We start from the raw sequence: 24,603 nt of genomic DNA, 5'->3' as shown, positions 1-24,603 counted from the left end.
GTCTATCTCCGCGAATAAACAGAAAAAAAAAAAAAAATTAATCGCAATCGCTTTTATTACTTACAAAACATTTACATGGCAATCTGTTTGACGATGAAACATTTACACGGCAATTCGTTTAATATTTGTTTGAACCGAATGAAACGACGACTCTTCAAATTTTCTGCCACGTATTTATTTGTTTATTTGTATCAATGTTTACAATGGAAAGGTTCTTTGATGTACGAAAGACGAGTAATTGCGAAATTCAGCGTGTAAATAAATGATAAATACTATGGATGTATGCAGAGATGTATGCATGTATATACAAAAGCATACAATTTTAAAAGGAACGTTTCAAAAAAAAAAAAAGAAGTTTATTCATTTTGTTTGTATGCAAAGAAATTTACTCTGCGCAGAAATTATTACATTGATTACAGGGAAAAGGTAAAATAAAATAAGAGATATATATATATAAGAATAAGAAAGGATTCATAAAATCAATGAGCCTAGACGAGATCCTGGCAAATTAATTTTCTTAGAGAGGCAATTATTTCGTTAACGAGATAAATTCAGACGAAAATAATTGACAAAAGAGAAGACAGGCAGAAAGAATGTTTCCAGTGATCTCGAATTGTTCAACTGTTTGGTTAAGCGATCTCTTGAGGGTTTGCGTGAAGACAGTGCCCTACGGGACACGGGACGCTTTGAAAAGCCGCGAACTTTCAGAACAATTAAAATACGTGTCGGCCACTACGAGCATTCGCACGATAACAGTGGAATCCAGTGGAATTTGTACGAAATTCATTTGTTTTAATTAAATCAATTTCAAATTTGACTTCCACTCGTTTGAACACGAACTCCTATTATATGCTACGAAAAAAAATCATTAACAATAGGCAGAACACTTTTGTGGAAAATTTTTACGGATTTATTGCACGCGTTGTACGCAACTTTCTGAAATTTAATTAGCATCTCTCATGAGGAACGACTAATGTAATTGTATAGGAACGTTTGGAATTAAGCTGTTCACTCTAAATATATACGGCGAGTCACAGAAATATTCGTACGTTTATAATCCATTTATACAATTTTAAACAATCGATGCGGTAAAAATTTCGCGATAAAAATTTCAAAAAAGAAAATTCAATTAAGGAAAAAATATTTATTTTCATCGATACGAATATTTCTGTGACTAGTTATACTTAATCAAAAAGGAAATAATGGTCTTAAACACACAGAGCGAACAATCGATTGTTCAAATATTACGTGTATTACTGTACACAAATATCACTGTAGAATTGCAACAAATTCCAATACTCCGCATACCTATGTACGTTTTATACGTTTCATAATATCTAGGTATACACATTTTTAAATTCCATTTTTCAATTGTAATAATACTATCTCGTTCATGAAATTTCGAAATGTTTTTCCGATAATGCGCTGATGAAAGCGTGAGCCAGCCATTTGCTCCACTGCAAATTGATATAAGTGAAATTTCACTGTCATCAAATCACTTCGCTGGTATTTCGCAATATATTTCTTAATGCGCGGAATGAACGCGTTTGCAGAAAAGTAACAAGCAAATCGACGAAACGCGTATCTTCGATTACAGAGGGAACTCGATCCGTTTTATCACGTTCTACGGGAAAAGTCGATTCGGAACGTCGAATCTATTTGTTTTTTCAAGGGATTTTGAAATTGCGTTCTTTTTTTCTCTTTCGTTTATTTTTGATTTCGTTAGATCTCGCAGTGCCCACGCGCTCTTCCATCGGGCACAATTTCCCCAGTGGACGCGGTACGCGACGACATGAAAGGGCTCGAAACACCACGCTACAGTGTGCTGAATATACTGAATGTAACGAGTATCAACCGCATTCGTTCAGGAATTTTTTCACTCTTTTTTCTCTTCTTTTTTTTTTTGTCGCTGTCGCCTTTCGCGCGGCGCAAATACGGCATAATCTGTTTCATCGTGCATTTCATTGGAGTCACGCGTCAACTCGATACACGACACGCCAATCCACTGGAACAAGCACTATAAATTTGTTTCTCGAATATCCGCAAATTGTTAACGCCGCTATTCGAGGCTGAAACCCCGAACGATCGACCGGCGAATTTTTCGAAAGAAGTTTCGAACCGATTCGAGAGCCCTAATCGGTGTTTACTAAAATCTCAATTCTCGGGTGTTTTATTTTACTTTAGTTACTTAAGGCTGAAGATTTCAAAACGATTCTGCTGAACAAATATTGTTTGTTCGTACTAATGAACTAATTCTTCTAATTAATTTGTCGCAACTCTGATATTTTTTGCTTCTCAAAGAAATGTGCAAAAAAGTTTGTTTCGCTCAGGAAGTAAAGTAAATGCTCCGAATTTCTGCATATAGTGGGTGTTTCATTTCTATCTCTCCAAACGGTGTCAGTATGTTCTGTAGTAATTAAGAGTAAGAAAAAGGTATACAAACATAGGTTTGTAAATGCATCATTTACACAAACGCTATAAGAAAAATATTACAACTAGAAATTTATTCAATTAACTAATGTATTATTTGGTACTAATTGGTACAACCATAAATGTACAAAATAATAGTTACAATGATAGCTAACTTAATAAGAAACCAATCACTTACAATTTTGGTCCTTTTATTATAAGTTTGTGATAAATTCTTTCTTATTTTTAATCATAGAATACGCTGACACATTCAACGATAACGGAATACCAAAAAATTTTGTTCCCTTCGCGTTTTTTTTTTTATTTTCATAAGTAGTATCGTAAATGTCAGAACTCGAAACACAACGAAGCGCAAAAACCCGGAATTGTGGAAAGAAAATCGTTAGAAAGAAGAGGATCTGTTTGGTTCTGAACAGACCAATAGTTTGGTAATTTAAACGCGCGAGGTTGGAGCCCGATGGGGAAGTTTTCGAACAATCCTGACTGACCAGATACGAGATATGCATTGCCAGTGAATCGAGAGCGAGTAGTGGACAGTTTTGTGAAGGTAACAGCGTGTAACTCGACCAACGGTTTGTTCAGCTATTTTGCCCCTGTTCTAACGAAATAACATCAATAGAGTGTCCGTTGGTTCACGAATGATCGACGACCCTTCTCTCTTCGCACCATTTTACCATTTTTAAATTCACTTCGAATTATACAACGTACAACAACGTGAACAATCCTTCGCTCTGGACTGTATTTACTTTAGTTTGTTGCATCAGCAATTGTGATTTAAACCTGTTAATCTGACCGCAAAATAAATCAATGTCTAATGATCTAGTTATATAATTATATAATATAATTATATAATATTATTTTCTTCCTCATTGTTTCCTACGTAATGAACCGTAAATGAAATTAAAGCCAAAATTAGTTTCGAAAAAATATTGAGATATACATAACATCACATAATTTTATACATGGAAATGTATGAACGAAATCATGGTGATTTTAATATGCGTTAACTCGTTGCGCGAAGTTCTGTTTAATTCGTTTTAGAATCGTTCGTATATATATATATATATATATATATATATATATATATATATATATATATACAGCGCATTGGAGGTGATTCTACACGGAAAAGTAAACAAAAAATTTAAACAAAAAATTTCGTATAAAATTTCGGGAAAATCCTCGTTTTCGAGGAAATCGAAGTACGAATTTGAAACGAGTGTCACGAGTAGTCGTTTGTTCCATACTCCCGAGATGACAGATTATTAAAACTCACACGAGAAGAACCTTTCTCTCGTCCATACCCGTGCATCATCAGCAAGCGCACACGCATTTAAACACGAGCACGTTCTAAAATTACGGTACGCCATTAAACTTCCAGACTCTTGGTAATTTTCGCGAGCGCTCGAAAGAGCATCGAAACTTTCCTCCCCTCCTCCACCGGATCGAGTTCGGAAAACTCGATCGCCAAGTGAAATCGGAATGCTGCGAGAGCTTTGAAATCGCGTTGCACGATCTCGCGAAGTTTCCACGCGGCGAGCGAATCGATAAAGAGAGCCGGATAAAGGGAAATTTAAATAAACATCGGGATTTTCGGCGGCGTGCAAGATCCGTTTGTTTTTCGGCCGAAGAACTGAAAAAAAAAAAAAAAAAACAGAAAAGAAAAAAGAAAAAAGAAGAAAGAACGGGTGGCTCGACTCTCCGAAAATCCGATCGAAAGGTTCAAAGCGGAAATCGAGAGGCGCGCTCTGAAAGCCGGAGGGAGGATCAACGCCGGACTAAAGTTGACAACGTCTGGCAAGAATGCCGGGGCCGAGCTTTTCTTTGCGAGCTGTTCTACAGAATTGTCCGCGTGTAGTGCAGCACTTTCGTAACTGGGGGACTTCTCTTTCGTTAGTTTACCAGACCGTGTGGCTCGTGGACCACGCTTCGGAGCTTTCCAGCTGTAGAAGTGGTTAAGACGAGTTCACCCTAAGCGCCGTTCAAGATTCCACGTCCGCTCTTGCCTTCTAGACGTCGATCCCTTAACTAACGAACCCGTGATACCTGTTTTCTCTTTCTTCGTTTCCTTTCCTTTCGCTCTCGTTTTCGTTACAAGAAGACTCGAGCTATCGATACTTTTTGAAAGAAAACTGGAACGAAAGAATTAACGATGTATTTATATATAGTCTCCTTATATCTCAGGACAAGATGGACTATATCTGTATGATATAAAAAAAACAGTACAATAAATTATAAATTGTACATGATAAATACAATGTTTGTAATACAACATGTATGAAACGTACTTTGTACAATCAACACTCTGTCTATATTAATACATCGTATTGTTATATTATTATGTTACACTATGTCACATATAAAATATATTATAAGATTGTAGTATTTATGATGATAATTTATATGTATATCACAATACTACAAATAAATAATAACTCCGTAATTAATTTTAGTAGTTTATATAAAAATATTATCAATATAACAAAATATGTAATTACTAATAATTTAATTTAACGAAGATTAAATAACGAAAGTTAAATAACGAATGAATAATTTCTACTATGGTCACAATGATAAGAAAATTACTAACAATTTTTAAATATTCTATTGTTTATATTAAATACACGTCTCGACGAAACGATTCAATGAACATAGATATCGTTGATGTAAATTCTTCAAAGTAGAGGTCGTTACAAGATATTGCTGCACGACTCCCTCTTTCGCAAAGTTATAACAATTCAAATATTTAACGAGTGTTTCAAATGTCTGCATGTCCGAATGGAAATTACAGTGAGTAGATCTGCTAGTTGCCCGACGTTCATCACCTGATGAATCGATCATCGTACAAACAGCTTTCCGATAGTAAAATTGCGCGGCATCCGATTAAATTCGAGCTGCTCTCCTCTGTACAGGAACGCCGTAATTACGACTGGAGGAATCCCAGTTGGTCGCGAACGTGGCATACTCGTTGTTCGCGTACCGGATGCGAATCTCTCGACTCGAATTTTCAAACGTACGCGCCGTTAACATCCCTCGCTCGCCACCCCTCTCGGGGGAGAAGACCTTTTCAGAGGCGAACTCTCGTCCGAACCCGGGGAAATTTAAGACACTCAACCAGTGTGCTGGACTCTTTAAAGTTTCGAGCGACGACGTGCGAGTTCAGCGTGCAAAGCAAACCACCGACCACTGGCCTCGCTGGTCAAATTAATCTCGTCCCGGTACACGCTAGTAGTTGAATTTTCTCGGGCGATGTGTGTCTCGATTTTCCACGAAATATCGCATCGATCGCGGACAAGTGACGACATTGCAACAATCGCTGTCTTGAAAATACTCTCTCCTTCTCCTCGGCCAATCTGCCCGAGTGAGACTCGCTGCCCGATAAATTTTATTTCGCCGCGTCTCAATCGCGAAACGCCGTGAATTCATTTCACGCCGGACTTGCCCGCAACGAACCATTCTCCCCCTCGTTTGCATTCTCGGCGGCATTGGCGTCCCGATCAACAGATAGAATGTGTTTATATTAGCCGGGGCCCGAGGTGGGGATTCAAGTTTTTCGTCAGCGCGCGGCAGGGAAACACGCGAAACATTTTCGCTTGCTTAAGCCGATTTTTAAAGCGAAACATAATGTTGAAAACTCTCTGTTCAGACGGCTCGCTAACTGATCGTTTTGGTAAACGGGCAAACGATATCTTCCTCCACGCGCTACGTGCTTCGATCTGCCTGAAATTTTGGACGAAAACGACGCCTAGTGGAAGAACTTGAGATTTTTCTGACAAACGTGTTCTTATCATTTCTCGTCACTATTTAGGACATGAATTGACATGAATGATAACTGTCTGAACCTATTTATTGTTTCAGGCCCGGAAACTTTTAAAACGAACGTTTTTATCACTTTGGTGTAATCACGTATAATGTAAAAATTATAATAATTTTTAGGCTGTCTGTTCGGAGGTACATCTATATTATTATTATTAAGTAACTGCTAAGTTAATCTGATTTAATAATTGTAGTTTATATCATAATTGATACGTAGTAAAACTGCAGATGTCCTTACATATACAACAAAAAGAGATCACTACACTAAGTTAAAAGAAAATATATTATACTATCAACAATGTATTGAATGTTCTATTCTTTATTATATTATACATCTTATTATATTTCACATTTATTCGCGTTACTCTCGTCAAATACTGCTTAATTATATTCAGTTGACGTTTAATTACGCAAAAAATATTTTCGGTCGTGAGTTCTGACTCGTCGAAAACCTCTCGTAAACGTTATTTCTGTTTAAATCGAGCCAATTTGAAAAATTCCAGACCAACTGGAACGCGTGAGACATTTTCGAACGTTTCGCCGTCATTATGCTTTCAACAGTTTCAAACGGGCGAATTTTCAACGACAGATGAGTAATATCCTTCCCCTTCTTGCGCCCGATGACCAAAAACGCGAATGTTAACCGGCTAAATTGAAACATTTTGGTTGCAGTAAATCTTTCCGCGCTAAAAGCATCATTTACACGGAGTTCTCGCGCAACGGGCAAAATGCATTCTCATTTCGAAGGATTTTTCTTGGGGCGGACAGCCGAAAGTTCGTGCAACGTACGTTGTGCTCCGCCATTTTTCCTTTTTTTCTTTCCTCTTTCTTTCTTTCTTTTTTTTTTTTTTCTTCGCCGAAAAGAGGCCAAATAAGTTCGCAGCAAGTATCGGACAATCTATAATCCGGCGGCTGTGCCGGAAATTAATTTTGCGCTCGAATCTACTAATCCATCTTTGTTCCTCTCTTTGGAGTTCGTTCCTTTCTCCCAACCGATGTTTCTTCCTCCTTCCGGAAACTTTTCTCGAGCATACTTTCTCAGTAGAAGAAAAATAGTGTTTCACCGGAGGAGCAGGTGTCTCTCCTTCCGCAAATATGGGAAACAAATATTTTTATCAACGCTGTTATAATCCTTCCAACTGCATCGTGGAATCATGAGTGACCACGAATGATAATTTGTACAATTGTATAATTTTATTCAATTATTTTGTTTGTTCTTATTTCGTATTTTACATTTTCTGCGATAGAGATTAGAGAATGATTAAAATTAAATCAAATTAAAAATTCCAAAATGACGTAAGAACAACAGAAATTTTTATAACTCCAAATATCCAATGATATCAGTTAAAGGTTAATAGTGGTGTAACGTTTGTACAATTTATCGATTACGAAATTTATTGTAAAAATCGTTTGGGATTTGTGCACTTTGAAGAATAAAAATTATCTCAATCTTTCCTTGTTTCTAAATGATTCATTTTTAGGCAAACAATAAACTCGAAACGTCACGTCGAATGATTCTAATTTGAGTGTAATTAATTTATTAAAATTGATACTTTTTAAAATAATCTATTAAAAAAGAGTATAATTTGTAAACGTAGTAAACTTTTTAAACATTGATTATCACATGTTTAAAGGTAATAAATTATTACCCAACGAAGTAACTCACAATTTTCAATTTCAAAAACATTGGTAAAGAATTATAGCATTTTTTTAAACGCAATTTCATATCGCAAAATTCCGTACATTTACTCCAGCGGAAATACACGTGTGCGATAACTCAGCGCCAATAAAAAAAAAAAATTTATAAAGTAATGTTTGTAAAATTAATTCGCATCAACCTCAGTCAGAAACTGAATTTGGAATGACGTGAATTCACGTCGCGAATATGTTAACACTTTCGATGCGTAATGTTTGCCGTATTTAGCACACCGACCACGAAATTTATTACATCGCCGCGTATTATTATTACACAATTTCGCTTTTATTGTTCAAATTGCGTGGAACAAGTCAAAAATATCGTGAGCCATCAAAATAGCCATCATCACAGTCACAGCAATTGCCCGGAGGGCGATTTTCCAAAATCAATGCAACTTATCTCTCTGACTAGCAGCAGAAAAGATCGACGCAATGGCGAATCATTTTATTCCCCTTCTAAAAGTTCCCGGAAACTGACTTTTCGCCAGAAGATCCAATCCCCACACCGCCTCCCCTTGACGCGCGTCGTTGAAAGCTTAATCGAGACCGGATACGACAAGCAGAGCGACCGATTTTTCCGCTCGAACTTCAACCGAAGCGAGAAAAAAATTCGACGTGGCAAGATGGTTGAATAAGTAACTGGTGCAGCGCCAGAGAAGTTTCCGAGAGAACAAGCTCCACCAGACGCGGTGACGCGAATTTTCTCTCTCGGTCACCACATAAGACGTCACATCCCTGTCATCCTGCAGTTGGAACTTTCCAAGAACCTCGGGAACGTTCTAAGAGTCTAAGGAGACCAGAGTGGATGACTCTGCCACTAGCTTTATAATAAAATTATTTGGATCTCCGTTGGGTGGTGGCTTGTCCATCACAACTAACTACCAGAGAGAGAAAGAGAGAGAGAGAGAGAGAGAGAGAGAGAGAGAGAAAGTCTTCATAGACAATGAGGGACATTGGACGGTTTAGTTGCTCACCGCAAGATCCTATTTCGTTCCGTCCCACCCTGCCACCCTTTCTATTATCCCTTCCACCCGAATGTAGGTTTTACCACTGTTCCAGTTAACTTCCATCCCTTCCAACTTCGTACCTTATCCCGTATACCCGTATCTCTCTTCGTTCCCACGTTCCTTTCCGATGTTTAATTAACTACGAGCCAACTATCTCGAGGAAGTGCGATACTTTTTCTTCCTTCTGCGGTGAGAAGGGATGCGTCTTGAATGATCAGACTGGAACTGTCAACAAAAACATTTCTCTCACTGCGGGATAGTGTTCTTTGTCGTATGATAAAAACCTTTACGTAATTTTCCCGTAATGAGACAATGGATCGATTTTTAATCACAGTCAAACCGAAAGTTTTCAAAGTCGAACTGAATAAATTCGGAGACTACTAATTTCTGTAGTTGAATTAAATAACAAAAACACTTCTCACTGCGAGGATAGTATTCTTCGTCGTATGATAAAAACCCCTACGTAATTTTTCGAGACAATGGGTCGATTTTTAATCATTGTCGAACCGAAAGTTGTCAAAGTCGAACTGAATAAATTCGGAGACTAGTAATTTCTGTAGTTGAATTAAATAACAAAAACACTTCTCATTGTGAAGATAGTATTCTTCGTCGTAACCTTTACGTAATTTTCCGAGACAATGGGTCGATTTTCAATCACAGTCAAACCGAAAGTTTTCAAAATCGAACTGAATAAATTCGGAGGCTACTAATTTCTGTAGTTGAATTAAATAACGGCAAATTTCTAAAAACGCTCGACGTTAATGGCATAAAATTAATGGGAAGAGTCGCTAAACGAGAAATTTACCTAAAGAAATAAAAATTATTAATTCTCGAAGGGAACAAATTTATAATGAAAATAAATACGAAAAGAAGTTTCAGTTATCGAGCCAAGTCTAGATCGTCGATGTGACACGCACGACAAAAAAATGATAAAAAGTGTAATCATCGCACTGCGGACTTCTCTGCAAATACGTGTCTCTATGGACACGGCGAAGGAAATGGAATTTAGCGAAGAGAGATTCATTCTACCTATTGAATTATAAATTAAACTTTTATTGAAAATTGCAATGCGCATATTCTACCTTGTGTGACTAATATGCGTATATCCCCGTATACGTTCCGCGCGCTTTTATACTATTTAATTTCACGTAAATGGATAATTACTTCACGAATCCAATTACTTCATGTCTGCCGTGTAATTCCGTTCCGAGATGGAAATCAAATTCACGTAAAAAGTTGTTTGAAGCGAAGACAATGCGAACGATTAAACGGACGAAACAGACAAAAATGGGGCACGTTGCCTTTTACAAATGAGGGAGGAGGTTACGAAGCTTCTGAAGAGAATCGATTAATCAATCGTTTCAATGGACCGTTTAAACGCGTTGACTGTCGCCCGAAATTTATAGACGACGAGGTACCATAATTCCTAATTTTTGTAAAACATTATACATTGTTACAATGAAAATGCAGCGAAAGCTGTATTTTTCATTTCGTAGCGTCAAACCAAAAGTTATTCACGTTACGCGAAATTGTTTCAAATTCATTTAAATTTATTTGAATTGTGTTATTTAGAATGACTTCGATCGTATTGCAATATTTGGAGGAATAAAAAAAAGGAAAACACAGTCGTCAATGATCATCGTTGAGTGGTCAACGTGTTAAAGTATTTCTGTTCTCTCTTGCCTTTGTAACGCTTGCACATTGGTCTAAAGAACGCGGGACTATCCGTGTCACTTGACTTGTTCGCGGCTCAAATTGCCTACGTGAAAGTAGCATTTAAGAGGACCACTGAAAAGCACCTGTCTCGACTTAAACCCATTTGACAAAGGTCGTTTTACCTCAGTCGAGACGTGTATAAATCGAATTTCTTGTACCCACGGAGGGAAATGTATGTCGCATTTTCCTGAAAGCCTCCCGTGCCTTCTTACGTCGCGAGCCAGGACGTGCTTTCACGTTACTACACGCCGCGATAATACTCTTTATCAATATTTTATTATCCGTCAGAATGGTTTTCACATTCTCCGAGACAGAACTTGGCTTCTGATATTTTTTGTTTCTATATTCTTTTCTCTCTCTCTCTCTCTCTCTCTCTCTCTCTCTCTCTCTCTCTCTCTCTCGCGAAATAAATTCATCGTTCACGAGCTATCTTTCGAAGTGAATTACTTTAAACTGGGATTGATTTTAATTAATACACGGGATTGAAATTTATCAGCGTCAGTTTTCACTCGTGCGGTGTCAAACAACGTGACAAGTTTCGAACGACGTTCAGTCGCTCGCGAAAATATTGGAACATTTATAGGAACGTTTTTTTTTAAATAATAAATATATTTATATTACTATTTATAATTTGATACCGCGTATCACTGCAGTAAATAAGAACTGACTATCAGTAATATTACATTGGTCACGTTTCAAACAAATCCAACTACGAGATAATTAATACATTAATATTATAACTCGTTACTGTTATTGTAATATGTCGGATTAAATTTTATTTAATGTAATTATATTTACTTTACACGAGCATATTACGCGTGTTGTAAAATATTCTAAAATTCCACGAACACTGCAATAAGACACTGTTACAATTATATCGAGTAAGTTGAGACAAATCTAAAAATATATAATAAATTATGCTACGCGTTAGATTCGTAAAAAGAACATTTATTGCAATTTATGTCAATAAAACGAATTTTGAGAATGAAAAATTTTTGTTCCTCCATCAATCGATTCTTATTTTACAAAAAAAAAAAAAAAAAAAAAAAGAAATGCATCCACGATGAATATAAATACATATATGATATTTATTGACTTCCGCATTTTACGTATTCTGCGCACAATATGAATACTGCAAACAATACTGTTCAGAACATTTATTACATTTGGTCTTTGTTCTATCGATTCTTGGCGTTCGACTGTTTATACAGTTGGGTCCGAATGGATCGAACATTCGCCAAGCGGAGGTTAAACAACCACAATCCATTATATCGCAAGCTTCAATATTAAGCGGGACTGTCTTTAACATTTATCACATGCACAAAATGATTATTTTTAATATTTTGCTACAAGTGTGTTTGCGCTAAATATCTTGTAAATATTATACACATTTTCAGATTGATTCCAAGTTTTACCCCAACATAATTATAACACTCGTTACTCGTTATTATGCCAAATGAAATTTCGAAATATTTTGTGTACAACGAGCGTAAAATTTTTCTATGGTAGTTCGAGTATTTTTGTAGAATGAGATATATTATATGTGTAAAACATTTTTCAAATTTCATTAATACTGTGACGAGACACGACTGTCATGAATATAACGTAACTAATAACTAAAGAATTGGAACCTAAACTAAATATCCTATACTCTTTTTGCAATTCACGTATCTATGCAACTTTAAATTTTCCGTAAATGCACGAAAATATCTTTTAATAAAGGTATGCTCGCCTTAAAATATTTTGTAACTTCCATATTCGTTTTCAGCTTGATACCAAAATTTCACCAATAGTCGTCTCTCGTTACAATATTAATAAAATTTCAAGGTATCATGTGTCGCTCACTCGCTGCAATAACGACACAACTGAAAAATCACGATTTTACGATAAACGAGTTTCAACGTTCCCCTTGTTGCGATTTACAACGTAACATCAAAATGTCAAACTCCTTCTCAGAACTCTGCAAGTACTGCCTTTTCTCTATGCCAATAGCTTGAGAAATTGCCAAATTTTCCAAATATTCAAATACAATTATTATCACAAAAAGAAAAAAAAAAAAAATGACGAAACGTGAGTATCTACATGTAATATAAAGATTCTTCCGTTCCAAACGTTATAGTCCGAATATTATCGTGAGCGACTGTACGGAGACGATCGATACGTTTTCTGTTCTGTCAATAATAGCACGGTGCCAATAGGAATGCCGCTGCGCGTCAATATTATCAGTAATGATAGCTAATTCCAGCCGGACTAATAGGGAATCGAATTTAATCAATGATAAGATGACCATCGAACGTGGAACTCGTGCAGGTTGGAGCCAACGTGCTCGACGATGTATTTTGTTAGATCTCCATGTTACTCCTACCTAACCGTTGACGTGGATTCAAAGGGGGGGAAAAAAGAGAAAAAAGAAAGGAAAAAAAAAAATAAAGAAGAAAAGATAAAAACCAGCCGAAACGTCGATCAAGCCGTTTCGTTGCTCGACATTGAGCGATACCGGTACCGAGGCAAGTAATGAGAAGGCAAACGAACGATCGAATCGATTCGGCTCGGATGCCGGTGGAAAAAAGGCTGATACGGAGACCAACTGTGGCCATTGTCAGAACAGACGAAATCGGCCTCTTGACGCTATCCCCGCGTGGGAATTACCGGGGGTTTAATTTTCTCGTCGAACAAAATCGATGGAACGATCGACTCGTTGCGACGAGAGTGCACGTCTAAAAAAAAAAAAAAATATATATATATATATATATCGAGGTAGGAACGAGTTCGAATCGAGCATCATCGAACGTTGTCTTTCAGAGATGAAGGAAGTTACGAAGGTTTCGATTAATCTCTCCCTTCCGGCTCTGAGGTTTCGTTTCCGTAGTCTTTTCTCAACAGAGATTTTTAGCATTTAATATTCAATGTTGGTTGCAGTGACTTGCATTTGTTGCACGTGTAAAAATCTTTATCAAGATATTTAGAATTCTTGCAATCGTTTGAATTGAATTATAATTTTTTTATTTTTTATTTTTTTTTTATGATATCTGAAGCATGCTTTCGTCAAGTTACATTTTTACAGGCAAACTGGTTTTACGAGACTACCTAACACTGGGACACAGCATTGTTTTGAAACATGGGTAGATTAAAAGCTTTTGGAGGATATAGTCTCCATCAAAGTGATATATAAGTGATACAAGTCAGACACGAACGTCTACATAAGTATATTCCTCTCAAATTTCAAACACGTAAAGCAGAAAAAGAAAGGTTTTGAGCATGTTGGTGGATCTTAATTGATTTGCTAGTAAAAATCACACTATTTCTACAATATCAACAATTAACAATGTCTCGTGCATTTGTTTAAAAGGACGTATATAAAATAAATTGGTAAACATCATCTTTATATAATTTTATGTGGTGAATTGAATAATTTATGATGATAATGATAATAGTGTAATTGTACACTGGACAAATAAATATAAAAAGCAATGCTCTGAACAGAAACTGCACAAATTCATTTATCTAATAAATGAATCAGTGCCTAGAAAATATTTCAGATATTTGTCTCTCTCTGTGTATTTGAAATTGAAGGTTTCAGTAATTGTCAATGAATTTGAATTTACCAAATGACTCCAATAAAACGCCTGAAGTATTTCACAGTATTACGAATATTTCATTAGAAACATAACTGCAACATTTACTTCATCCCTTATTATTTTATTAGCCACTTATTTTATTACAAATATAATTTCCGTCGCAACGTTAAAAATAAATTAAGGAGAGATTTCTCGACTTTTACATCCTGAGTGGTCAAAGGGTTGATTAACTTAACCATTAATGTGTCGACGCGAGACACAACGTCGCCCACACGCACAACGAGGAGGAGACTGTAATCGAAGGCGAAAGCACGCTCGGTGTCTAGCCTGATCCTCTACAAATCGGTCTTTTCTATCGATCGTTAGCCGCTCGCCATTCACTTTAATCCAGGGGCCTCTGCATCGAGCACGGGGGATGACGCGGAGAATCATTATTTTCGTTAACGCGCCGCTTTATCTAGAACGAATCTTGAATCAGTTAGGTTAAGTGGTGAACCATGCTGGCGAAATCCGACGGTAAACCAAGGGTTGTGCAGCCAGCCAACGAGCACCGTTGGAATTATGTGCGTCGTTTCGTGGCGTAACGTCATAAATGCGAGTGGCACGGTTCCACGAGTACCGATCGCCCTATAAACGCCTCGTATCCTAGCATTGTATCGGTAATTCGCCCGAATCCGAACTGTCCAAATGAATTTGTCAATTTTTAGCAATTCGAACAGGCTAGACCAAAGGACGATCTTGCGCATTAGCGATCGACCGATCGATCTCTACTCGCGTGTCTCTCTTTCCTTCGCGTTTTTTAATTTAATTTATTTGCCGATCGCCACAAATTCATCTTTACTTGTTTCCAGTTACGTGAAAGAGAGGAAGTCAAGAAAGTTTCTAGTAGAGACTTCCCAAGACGGGGGTTAATGATCCCTGCGAAGAAACACCACCTTGTGTTTCATTACAAGCTGCATTTTATCGTACCGTTTTCCCTCGAAATTCAGATAATCTAAATTCGATTGTATTACACCTTCTCGCAGGTGTAATATTCGCGCCTGAAATCTCGGAATGAGATTTTCAACGCGATGGGGATTTGACGGTGGAGGTTTAACGTTCTGTTTTCGTGATACGGCACGTGCTCGTGCGGTAATAGATAGACAAACGATAGCAAACAAGGCCGAATGAAGGAAGAAAACAAGCACGGTAACAACCGGTCGGTCAATTTTCTGCTGGAACGAAGTACGTCGATGAAACGATAGGAAATACGATGGGAAAAAGATAATGCGAAACTTGGTGGTTGACATTTTTTCAAGATAAATTCAATTACGATTGATCCATTAAGGATCAAGGAATTACATTATCATTACAGTATATTTAATCAATAACTATTGCAATAATAATTATTATTAATATACAGAATGTCCCATTCTAATATTTCTACGCAACTATTCACACTTGAAACAACAACGAACACTTTTCGAACACTTAACTGCGTGAAGAGAACACTCTGTGTACAATGAATAACTATTATTCTAAATAATATAGTAAATATTTCAATTTCCTAAAGCTTCTCAAAATTATCAGATGTTACATGGCACGATGTAACTTGGACAGGAAAATATCAAACGAGTTTTCGAAGTTTTCGGAACTATTAGCATAGTTTGATGCTAACGTTAAACGACAGAAATTACCTAATTATTATTATTAATGTAACTTAAAGCTATGAAAGTTCTCAAAATGTCTGAATCATCAATATCGTCATGAAAATCGGCCCTGAAAGATTAACATACAAAGAAGTAGTGATACATACAGTAATAAATATCTGTAGTATTGTTCACAAAAAAAAAAAAAAAAGAAAAAGAAGAATTTAGTGAAAAGAAAAACGCCGATCTAACACGAAAAGACACGAATTACATTTGTAACATCTGTGAAAGAGATCCGGGTTTGTACTCGGATCAAAAATAATAAAAAATGATGCCTTGCATTGTTACGACGAACAAACGCATACAATTTGGATAATTTTGAAACTTTTAAAACACTGAAATAAAATCATTGATAACCAAATTTTCAGATAGTTAAAGAGTTGATGTAAATCACATCGTGTAACACGGGAAAACATACATGCGAGATCCACGCGATCGTTCGGTTTCAGTGGCGAGTCATCGAAGCAAAGATTCGATTCGAAAATTTTCCGCGAGATTCAGATCGCTTTATTCGGAAGACAAAGGGAACGTTCGAAAGGGAGGGAGGAGGAGGAAAGTTCGGTGCGCGGCTTTCGATTCGATAGCTGCGAGGAAGCTAAACCGTGTCCGACCGGACCGTGACGAATTTCCATGAACACCGGGCCCGCTAGGACATAAACCGTTTACCTGGAAACACGTTGCGAACGGACGTCGCGCTGCCAACTAATTTCCGTTCTTTGACTAGCTGCGATACATCCGTACGCGAGGAGCGTAAGACAAACGGCGCCAACGTGCACATATTTCGCGTTGATCTGTTTAATCGACGCACAGGATTTTTGGAAACACTCGACTATCGAAACTGTGATGTATTTCTTTTAAATTTTAAATTCAACATCGAATTAGGATCTACCATGATAGATAGTCAACGTTTTGAATGATTAAACAGAAGTAAAAAATAAACAAGATACGTCTCTGCGATCTTTCTCGTTGTTGAAAAAAAAAATAGAGTTCGCAGATTTGGCAATTGTTAAATACCGATTTGCAAAAACGTACGGCTGGGAAACGTGCGACTCATCCAGTCGTTAACATCGTGAAATTTCAGGGATTTAATATGCGGCAAGTTAGTCCGCACCGCGGAGGGAAAAGCGAATCTTCACGTGGAAAAACGTCGATTAACGTCGGGCGCGATTATTTTCTTGCGGTGAGGATAAATAGGCATTAGCATTAAACATAGGATAAGTCTGGGCGATGCTTTATCACGTCTAATTACGTAGATTTTTTGCGATACTTGAACGTCGCGTTGTACATAGTACAGCTGAGTCGTTACATTTTATTTATTGTTATTATTCATACTTGCATTTTTTACATCATTTACTATTATTCGTTATAATTTACTATATTATACCTTATCCTTTTTTTCAATTGTTCTATTATTTATTGTTATTTGTACCTCGAACGTGTTTGCTTTTCCAAGATTAAAATTCTACGTTTATACGAGTACGTAGGGGTTGAAATCAAAGACGAATATTTGTAATTGTAATATAATAATTATATTATTTTCACCTGCCACAATGGTTTCTTGTGTATGTAAATAAATGCACATACTATTATATTAAATGTACATATCACTATTATTAATTTTGTATTACGATATTTAATATTACTATAAATATTATTATTGTAAATAAATGAAACATGAAAGTAAAACTCTGTTTCCTCGACGTTCAGTCAGAGTTGTCAGTAATTCACAATTATGCAAATACAAACTAACTCACGTACGAAGAGTCCCCATCGAAAGTGTATTGTGTGGATTTGTAAAAGATTAACTAAGTCCATTCATATATCGATATAATAATGCTTGCTGATTAATAATAATAAATGATATCACAAGATGATAAAATAAACGATGAGTAAGTGTAAGTGAATAAGTGTGAAAAAAAACCGAGAAAACCTTCTTGTTCCTTCAGCCTCTCCAAAAATGCAACAAAAACGAACGAGAAAGAAATCCCTAAAGGACTTTCTACCTCGATTTATCAGTCGCCTACGTGATACCGCAAACTTCTGACGTTTAAATTCGGAATATCCCAAGAACATCACTTTCTCGTTCATTGTCGTTGTCATATTGAAGTTTCTTCTCAACGTGCCGACGAATAAACGTTTTTTTTTTGCTACGGATTAATTCGACGCCCCGCATTCGTTCGCCGCGTCGCCATCGGCGCATCTGCCACTCGGAGTAAAATATACAACGAGAATAAAATGTCAAACAACGGAGAAGCTAAAACGACCGCGTGTTTTCTCGCGATGGTTGCGGCCCCGACTATCGCACGTTTTTTTTTTTTTTTCTCTCTTTCACGTTTCGAGGAAAAAACATGGCAACTTTTCGCGAGACCAACTCTTCAGCGAGATTCTCGACGCGTGGCGCGAGAAGAGAAGGGGGCCAGCCACAAGCGCGGGTCCAAGACGTACGAGGAGCTGTTTGTGCGTTGAATCGCGCGCAAATATTGCGTCTCTCCCTTCTATTTCTCGCGCAACGTGCCACTGTGTGATAAATCCCGCGGAGAAATGAAAACGTTTGCCGCGAAAGAATTTATCACGGCAGGTGTTACGAATTTTCAAGGATGAATTTTAGAAAGAGACAGTTGTCGAGAGAGGAACCAGACAGCTGTTCTCTTCTTCTCTCGATTGGAAACGAAACGAAACGAAACGAAACGAAACGAAATGCGTAACGTCTAAGGTTCTAAACCTGCGACTAGTTTCTAATTAACGGACAGAAAATGGAAAATGGAGAATTAGAAGGTTACAATTGTAAGAGACGGTGGTATTGTCTGAACGAAACGTGTGACACTAGGCAGATACGCAAGTTTAGACTTTTAATTAATTTCCCATTTCGGGCGGAGAGTAGAAAACTCTGGAACTAAGAATGTAAATTAATCTAAGTGTGGAGAAAGATGTTGATGAATGAGAAATTGCAAATTGCAATGCTGCGTTCGTTGGTCGAAAACGAATTTCAAGTAGCGTGTGTTATACCGGGCGAAAATTATTCTTCCCTTCGGTAGTCAGTAATTTAAGTTGTAAATTATTTCAGAATTACAGAAAATTACATGTTAGTGATCGAGAAATGGTAAATTCAAAATATTTCGCAACGATCGCTATTCTTGATGAAAACTATCTTCCGAAATCACTGTGACAATTTATTACACACTGGATAATTAACGATTATGATAAATTAATTCAATATCATAAAAATTACTAGTAACCTAGAAATGATAAACAGCAATGTCTCGATAATCAATTTTATTTTCTCGACGAATAAAATTCTCTTATTTATAAAAAAAAAATACTAGTGCTCGAACAATTATAAACAGCGGCTGTTGCTATCGTTCCATTATTCTATTAATCAAAAAATATCGTCTTTCTTACCAATATTAATCAATAACCATTGCAAATGAATTCAAACAAAGTGAAAAGTGTCAGCGGTATCTTATAATCCTCGATCAGAAAGAAAAAAAAAAAACTTGCCAATCGCTCTATTCTCAACGAAAGTTATTCGTCGTTGCGACGACTTGCTCGTTGATCGAAAATATTCCGCGTCAGAATATGTATATATACGTATTCACCGTCGGTGCAGGTTAATCGATGAAACGCACGGTTACCGTCGAAAGTATGTAAAAGCGACCGAGAGAGAGGAATAGGTGGAGTCGGGAGCTACGCTTAGAAACGCGAGAGACGGGAATACTCGTCGGTGAGTGCAAGTACGTTGGAAAATTAAATAGATGGTTGAAGAGAGGGTTTGGCGTAGCTCTGCCGCGCGAGTAACAATCTCGTCTCGCCGTATCAGCCGTTCGGCGGAGTTCATCAAATTCAATCAAACTGAAAGATACACGAGGAGAGCTGGAGGTGTGCGCGAGAGCTAAAATGTTGTGTGAAAGCGTGGTGGTGGCCGGGATCGAGAGGGATATCATGAATAATACAAGACAGTGGGTCAGTCGGTGGAAAAACGATCGATTTGCAATTCAAACGGGCCGGGCGGCTGTTCGTCTTACATTAAATGAAAAGAAGAATTGCTCGCTCGTTCGGACGCGTTCGAATTATTTGGCTCTCGTTCCGCGACAGTGGCGGAACATCGGGGCGGGAACACGGTGAAACGCGAGAACGGCGAGACTAGCCTCCTCTGCTCCGCCGGTATTAATTTCAAATCGCTCGATCGCGCCCGAGAGGAGATTTGAAATGCAAATACTTGCCGGGCGAGCCTTATACAGTGTATACCTGCTATACCTTGGGCGGACAAGCGCGACAACTTCGTTAGGACGAACGCTCTCGCGGCGTTATTAAAATCTTTATTACCCGTTGCGGCCGATCCCCGCGACAACAAATTCCACCAAATTATCCCGGCTCGACTCGACTCCAAGTTGCTCCGAGTTTCGAAACTGTGTTACGGAGAGAGAGAGAGAGAGAGAGAGAAAGAGTGAGAGAGAAAGAGAGAGAGAGGTGGAGAATATCAGCCTCTCGAGGTTGTTTTTCTCTTTTACTTACCAAAAGAAATGATAAAACAGACGAGTATGGGAAGAGAAGTAGACATCGCTTATCCTCGGCGAGGTTCTTTCACATATTGATATATACTATCTCACACGCGACAACATTTCAACAACGTTTCACCGAATCGCGCATCCTCACACGGCAACGACAGTTCTCGCTAGCACTGCTGCTGGCAATAGTCTTTCGATCCCGGTGACATTTCACTTCAAACGCTGTCGTCTTTCACCGCGAATCGCAAAACGATCGTTTCCCTTCTCCCCCGAACGATCCTCTTTCTTCCGGCCGATCCGAGGTCACTTCCGAGCTCACAGCGTCATGATATCTCCTCCGGTAAACGATCGCGCCGAAACTTCCAAACGTCACTGACACACACACACACACACACGTCCTTCGATTACGTTTTTTTCGTAAACCAAATTCAACGTGCCGAAATCACAAAGTCCTTTTCCACACACTGTTTCACGCCGTGTTGCAACTTGACCCGAATTTCACTCGCGTGTTTCTTTTTTTCCCTCTTCTTTCTTTCTTCCTTTCTTTCTTTCCCTCGTTCGCCCTCGCTCGGGCGTTTTCACCCTGCCTCTGTTCCCCCCTCGTTTGGGGAAACGAGAAACTCTCTCTCTCCCGGTGCAACGGGGAGCGTTTCGGGCGGCACCGTCGAGGAATTCAGCAGCGGTGTTATTCTCCGGTGGCGGAGAGTTGCGGCTGAAAATGTAACGTAACGCGAGCGCGTGTACCGCGCGAACCCCGCTTAATGAATGTAATTAACGGCGCGAGTGTTTCGTCGAGGCTAGAGCAGCAGCGTTGGTTAAGATTCGCGCGGGCGAAGGGAGAAAGGGCACAGCACACCGTCGACGCTTTTATGCCTCTCGCCCGCCGCCAAGTCGTTCGCAATGCATTAGGCAACACTCGTTAAAGTAATTTCCCCCGGCGTGCTAGACGTTCCATCGATCATTCTTTCTCGCGATTTCTCCCGCCGCCGCTGCTGCATCCTTCCGTCAATCGTCTGTGTGTCCAGCTTCTCCTTATCCGTCAAAACTCTTTCTCTCTGGCCTTTCGCTCGATCGAGATTCAATTATTCCGCTCGCGTTCCAGCGTCGAATCTCTCGACTTTCTTCCGAGATGTCCAATGTCCGGTTTATTTACCAACGTCAGCCAGACGCGACACCGCGGAACACGGTTTTTGGGAAAAGAGTTTTGAGAACGCTGTTTCGCAAAACTCGGTCAAACGGGCGACCTACCGATCCGCCTTTTCACCTTCAACGTACCGTGAAATTCCAAAAGGGTTTGTCGCTGCCAGCCAGTTACGCGTGAAAAGATCACTCGAACAACGTTCTCGTTGAATTCTTCGTTTAAAAGCTACGATACGTGTTTCACGTGATAATGTAAAAATTGGAAGGATCTCGAACGGGCAGTGAGATATTTTGCCGGAACTTCAGTCTTCAGATGTCTTCTTAAGATCCAGACACGTTGGTTTTCAGATGCTTCCAGTCGTAGCAGCTGGAGGATTCACGGATCGAAGAAACTCTTCTTCAATCGGAGAGGAAATTCAGTCGGGTCGAGGCGTACGCGCGGCACATCGGGATCCTCGTTGTTCCATTCAGCGCGAATCGCGAACGGAGGAAGTTCGTGCCAAGTTCGATCGGGCCGCGAACGATAACCGTACGTCACCCAGTTTTCGTTCACGAGGCGCCGGCAGTGTTACGAGCCTTTTATGCTCCACCGGCCGATTGTTCGCCAGAAGTTCGGCTTCGACCTACCGCCAGAAATTCCCTGACCGACTTGCAATATGCACCGGCGAATGTAACCGCGAATGTGTTCTCACCGCTGTTTTCCGAGTATCGAAATCCACCGTCGATTCGTCGAGCTCCGTTTAATCTTCGGCTCAGTCTTCGCCAAGCTTACAGCTCACCAATTACAACGAATTCCACTGGGAATCAATTGTACGTGAATTATCATTTCAACTGTGTGCAACTCGACGTTTGGTCGTTGGTAGTTCGGTAGATCCTCGACTTCTGTCCAAGAGAGTTCTGTTCAAGTTTATGGTGGCGCGTTTAAAAACTCGGCGCGTATGCAAACGGCAATGAAAGGCAAGAGCGTTCGACGAACGACGAACGCGCAATGCATAAACCACCGTGTACTCGTCAATGCTCCATCCATGTCCCGCTGGCCGATCGCGTCCAACGAGCGGATCACAATTCACCGGTTACGTCACTGCAACACATCCTGTCTCGATCAATCTGCATCGCCGCCTCTCGCAAACCGATCGCGCCGATGGATCTTTCCGTATCTGTCCGAGCGTCGATCACAACGAAAAAAAAAAAAAAGAACGAAGGAAAGACGATCGCGACGATCCGGCGGTTTTGCTGGTACGTCGGAATTTCGTCGATTCTGCGACAGAGAGAGAGAGGGAGAGAGGCAGAAAGAGAAAGAGAGAGAGAAAGAGAGAGAAGGAGAGAGAGAAAACAGATCTCGGTGACGAGGAGCGTGTCGGGTCGGTTTGACGTTTTCACGGAACGCGCGCGACGGGAGAAGGTCGCGGCTGTTTCGAAACGACGATGCTCCCGCGTCAAGGATAGCCGAGGGACTACATTGCGCGAGCGCCGCTCGAGCCTCGAGCACGCAGCCGCCCCGTGCAGCCTCTCCGAACTTCTCCACACCATCGTCATGAACACCGTCACACCACCCCTGTACGTGTTTCCTTTTTAACCGAGTATGCGTGAGCGCGCGTGCGCGCTTACCTGTGTCGCGTGTCTATAGCTTGCTTATATATCACCCCGTTTGCCAACCCTCCCAGCCACCACCCTTTTCCCTTCCTCTCGCCCCTTCTTTCTCCCTTCTTGTTGACTTTCTCTCTTGCTCTCTCCCCCTTTCTCTCGCATTGTGCATTCAACCTTGCTTCTTCCTTCTCATTCCCGCTAGTCTTCTTCTTCTGCCGCTGCTTCTTCTTGTTTCTCCGCTTTTCCCTTCGGTTCTTTCGTTTCTCTGACGTCCGATTATCCTTCCTCTCGCGAGTCTCCCTCTCCTTTCTCGCCGGGTTCTCCGGCTACGACAGCCGAGGAACGTGCTTCTCGTGTGATCTCGGCTTCTCTTCAGTTGCAACGGCGATGAGCTGCAGGCATCAAGAGGCGCGGCGGTGGTCACACGCGTGGAGCCCGTTTGAGAAATTACGAGAAGTATAACTCGAGGTGACTTCGGTGGGACGCGAAACCGATAGAGGCGGAGGAGGGAGTGGAAAAAGGAACCTCGAGCTCCGAGGCAAACGTTGCCAGCGGAATCAATTTCGCGCTGACCGAAGATTCGATTCTCCAGCTTCGTTCCCGAGCAACCAGCAATTTACAAGCGATAACGGACAATTTCTATGCGCCGTGCACCCTCCGCCTCTCCCCCCCCCCCTCCTCGAGATTATTATTATCTCGAGTTCTGATCTCGTCGAGATATCGAAAATATCGGGGTGGGGGGAGGAGGGAGGAAAAAATGTTCCGAGCTGTTCGGAAAATTCCAAGAATACGTACTTCTGAACGTGGTTCCGCGGGAAGTTAACTGCTGGAAGATCGCCGTATCCGCGTGTTCGCCAACGACTGGCCCCGAGTTCCACCGGACTGAAAATGCGAATATAGAGACTCGTCGAATATGTCGTCGTGCAGAGTTCAAGAGTTCTGAATAGCGTGCGTGTTTCTACACCGAGGGAGATTCGTCAAACATCGGCTGTTAATTCGAGCAACCTCGGGGAAATTGTACTATCAATGAATATGAAACTTTGGTATAACAAAAAATTATTTTCTCCGTAGGAACAAGATCCGCAACCTTTTTTTCTTTCACAGTCTTTACAAAATTCATTAAGAAACATTTGAAATGTTTCGCTTTCGTAGAGGAAGAAAGAAGGATTTTCAGTAGTTTGCAGACAATCGTCCATTTAGATTAAAGTTATTTAGAAATTGAAAAATAAATTGAACAAGTTACAAAGTTTATTTTATTTATACGTGAAATCATCGTGAATGTATTAAGACGCACAAAATGTATCATCATTATTATTATTATACATTTCATAATCAGAATTTGCAGCAATTTTACAGAAACTTTTGCGAATATTTTAGAAATCAATTAATTAACAAATTAAGGTCCAAAATCATTCTTTTCTTGTTTTAAACATTTGAAGCT

At 39.5% G+C, this 24,603-nt stretch overlaps 1 protein-coding gene across 2 annotated transcripts in view; it reads right to left on the bottom strand.

The window, feature by feature from the left end:
* Window positions 1-24,603, bottom strand: part of LOC122536639 (zwei Ig domain protein zig-8-like) — a 77,284-nt gene that overhangs the window by 21,801 nt on the left and 30,880 nt on the right. Inside the window, exon 1 of one of the 2 annotated variants that reach the window (XM_043669132.1) lies at window positions 20,443-23,035. The exons of the other annotated variant lie outside the window; for it this stretch is intronic. Within the exon in view, the coding sequence (XP_043525067.1) occupies window positions 20,443-20,488 (46 nt within the window). The 5' untranslated portion in view covers window positions 20,489-23,035. Of the gene's footprint in view, window positions 1-20,442; window positions 23,036-24,603 lie in introns of those variants that run through there. 2 annotated transcript variants of the gene reach the window in all.

Source organism: Frieseomelitta varia, unplaced genomic scaffold (assembly GCF_011392965.1).
Source record: "Frieseomelitta varia isolate USP_RPSP 00005682 unplaced genomic scaffold, Fvar_1.2 scaffold_859, whole genome shotgun sequence".
NCBI classification, from domain to species: Eukaryota; Metazoa; Arthropoda; class Insecta; order Hymenoptera; family Apidae; genus Frieseomelitta; species Frieseomelitta varia.
Note: the sequence above shows the minus strand (reverse complement) of the source record. Positions and strands in the feature narration are given on the sequence as shown.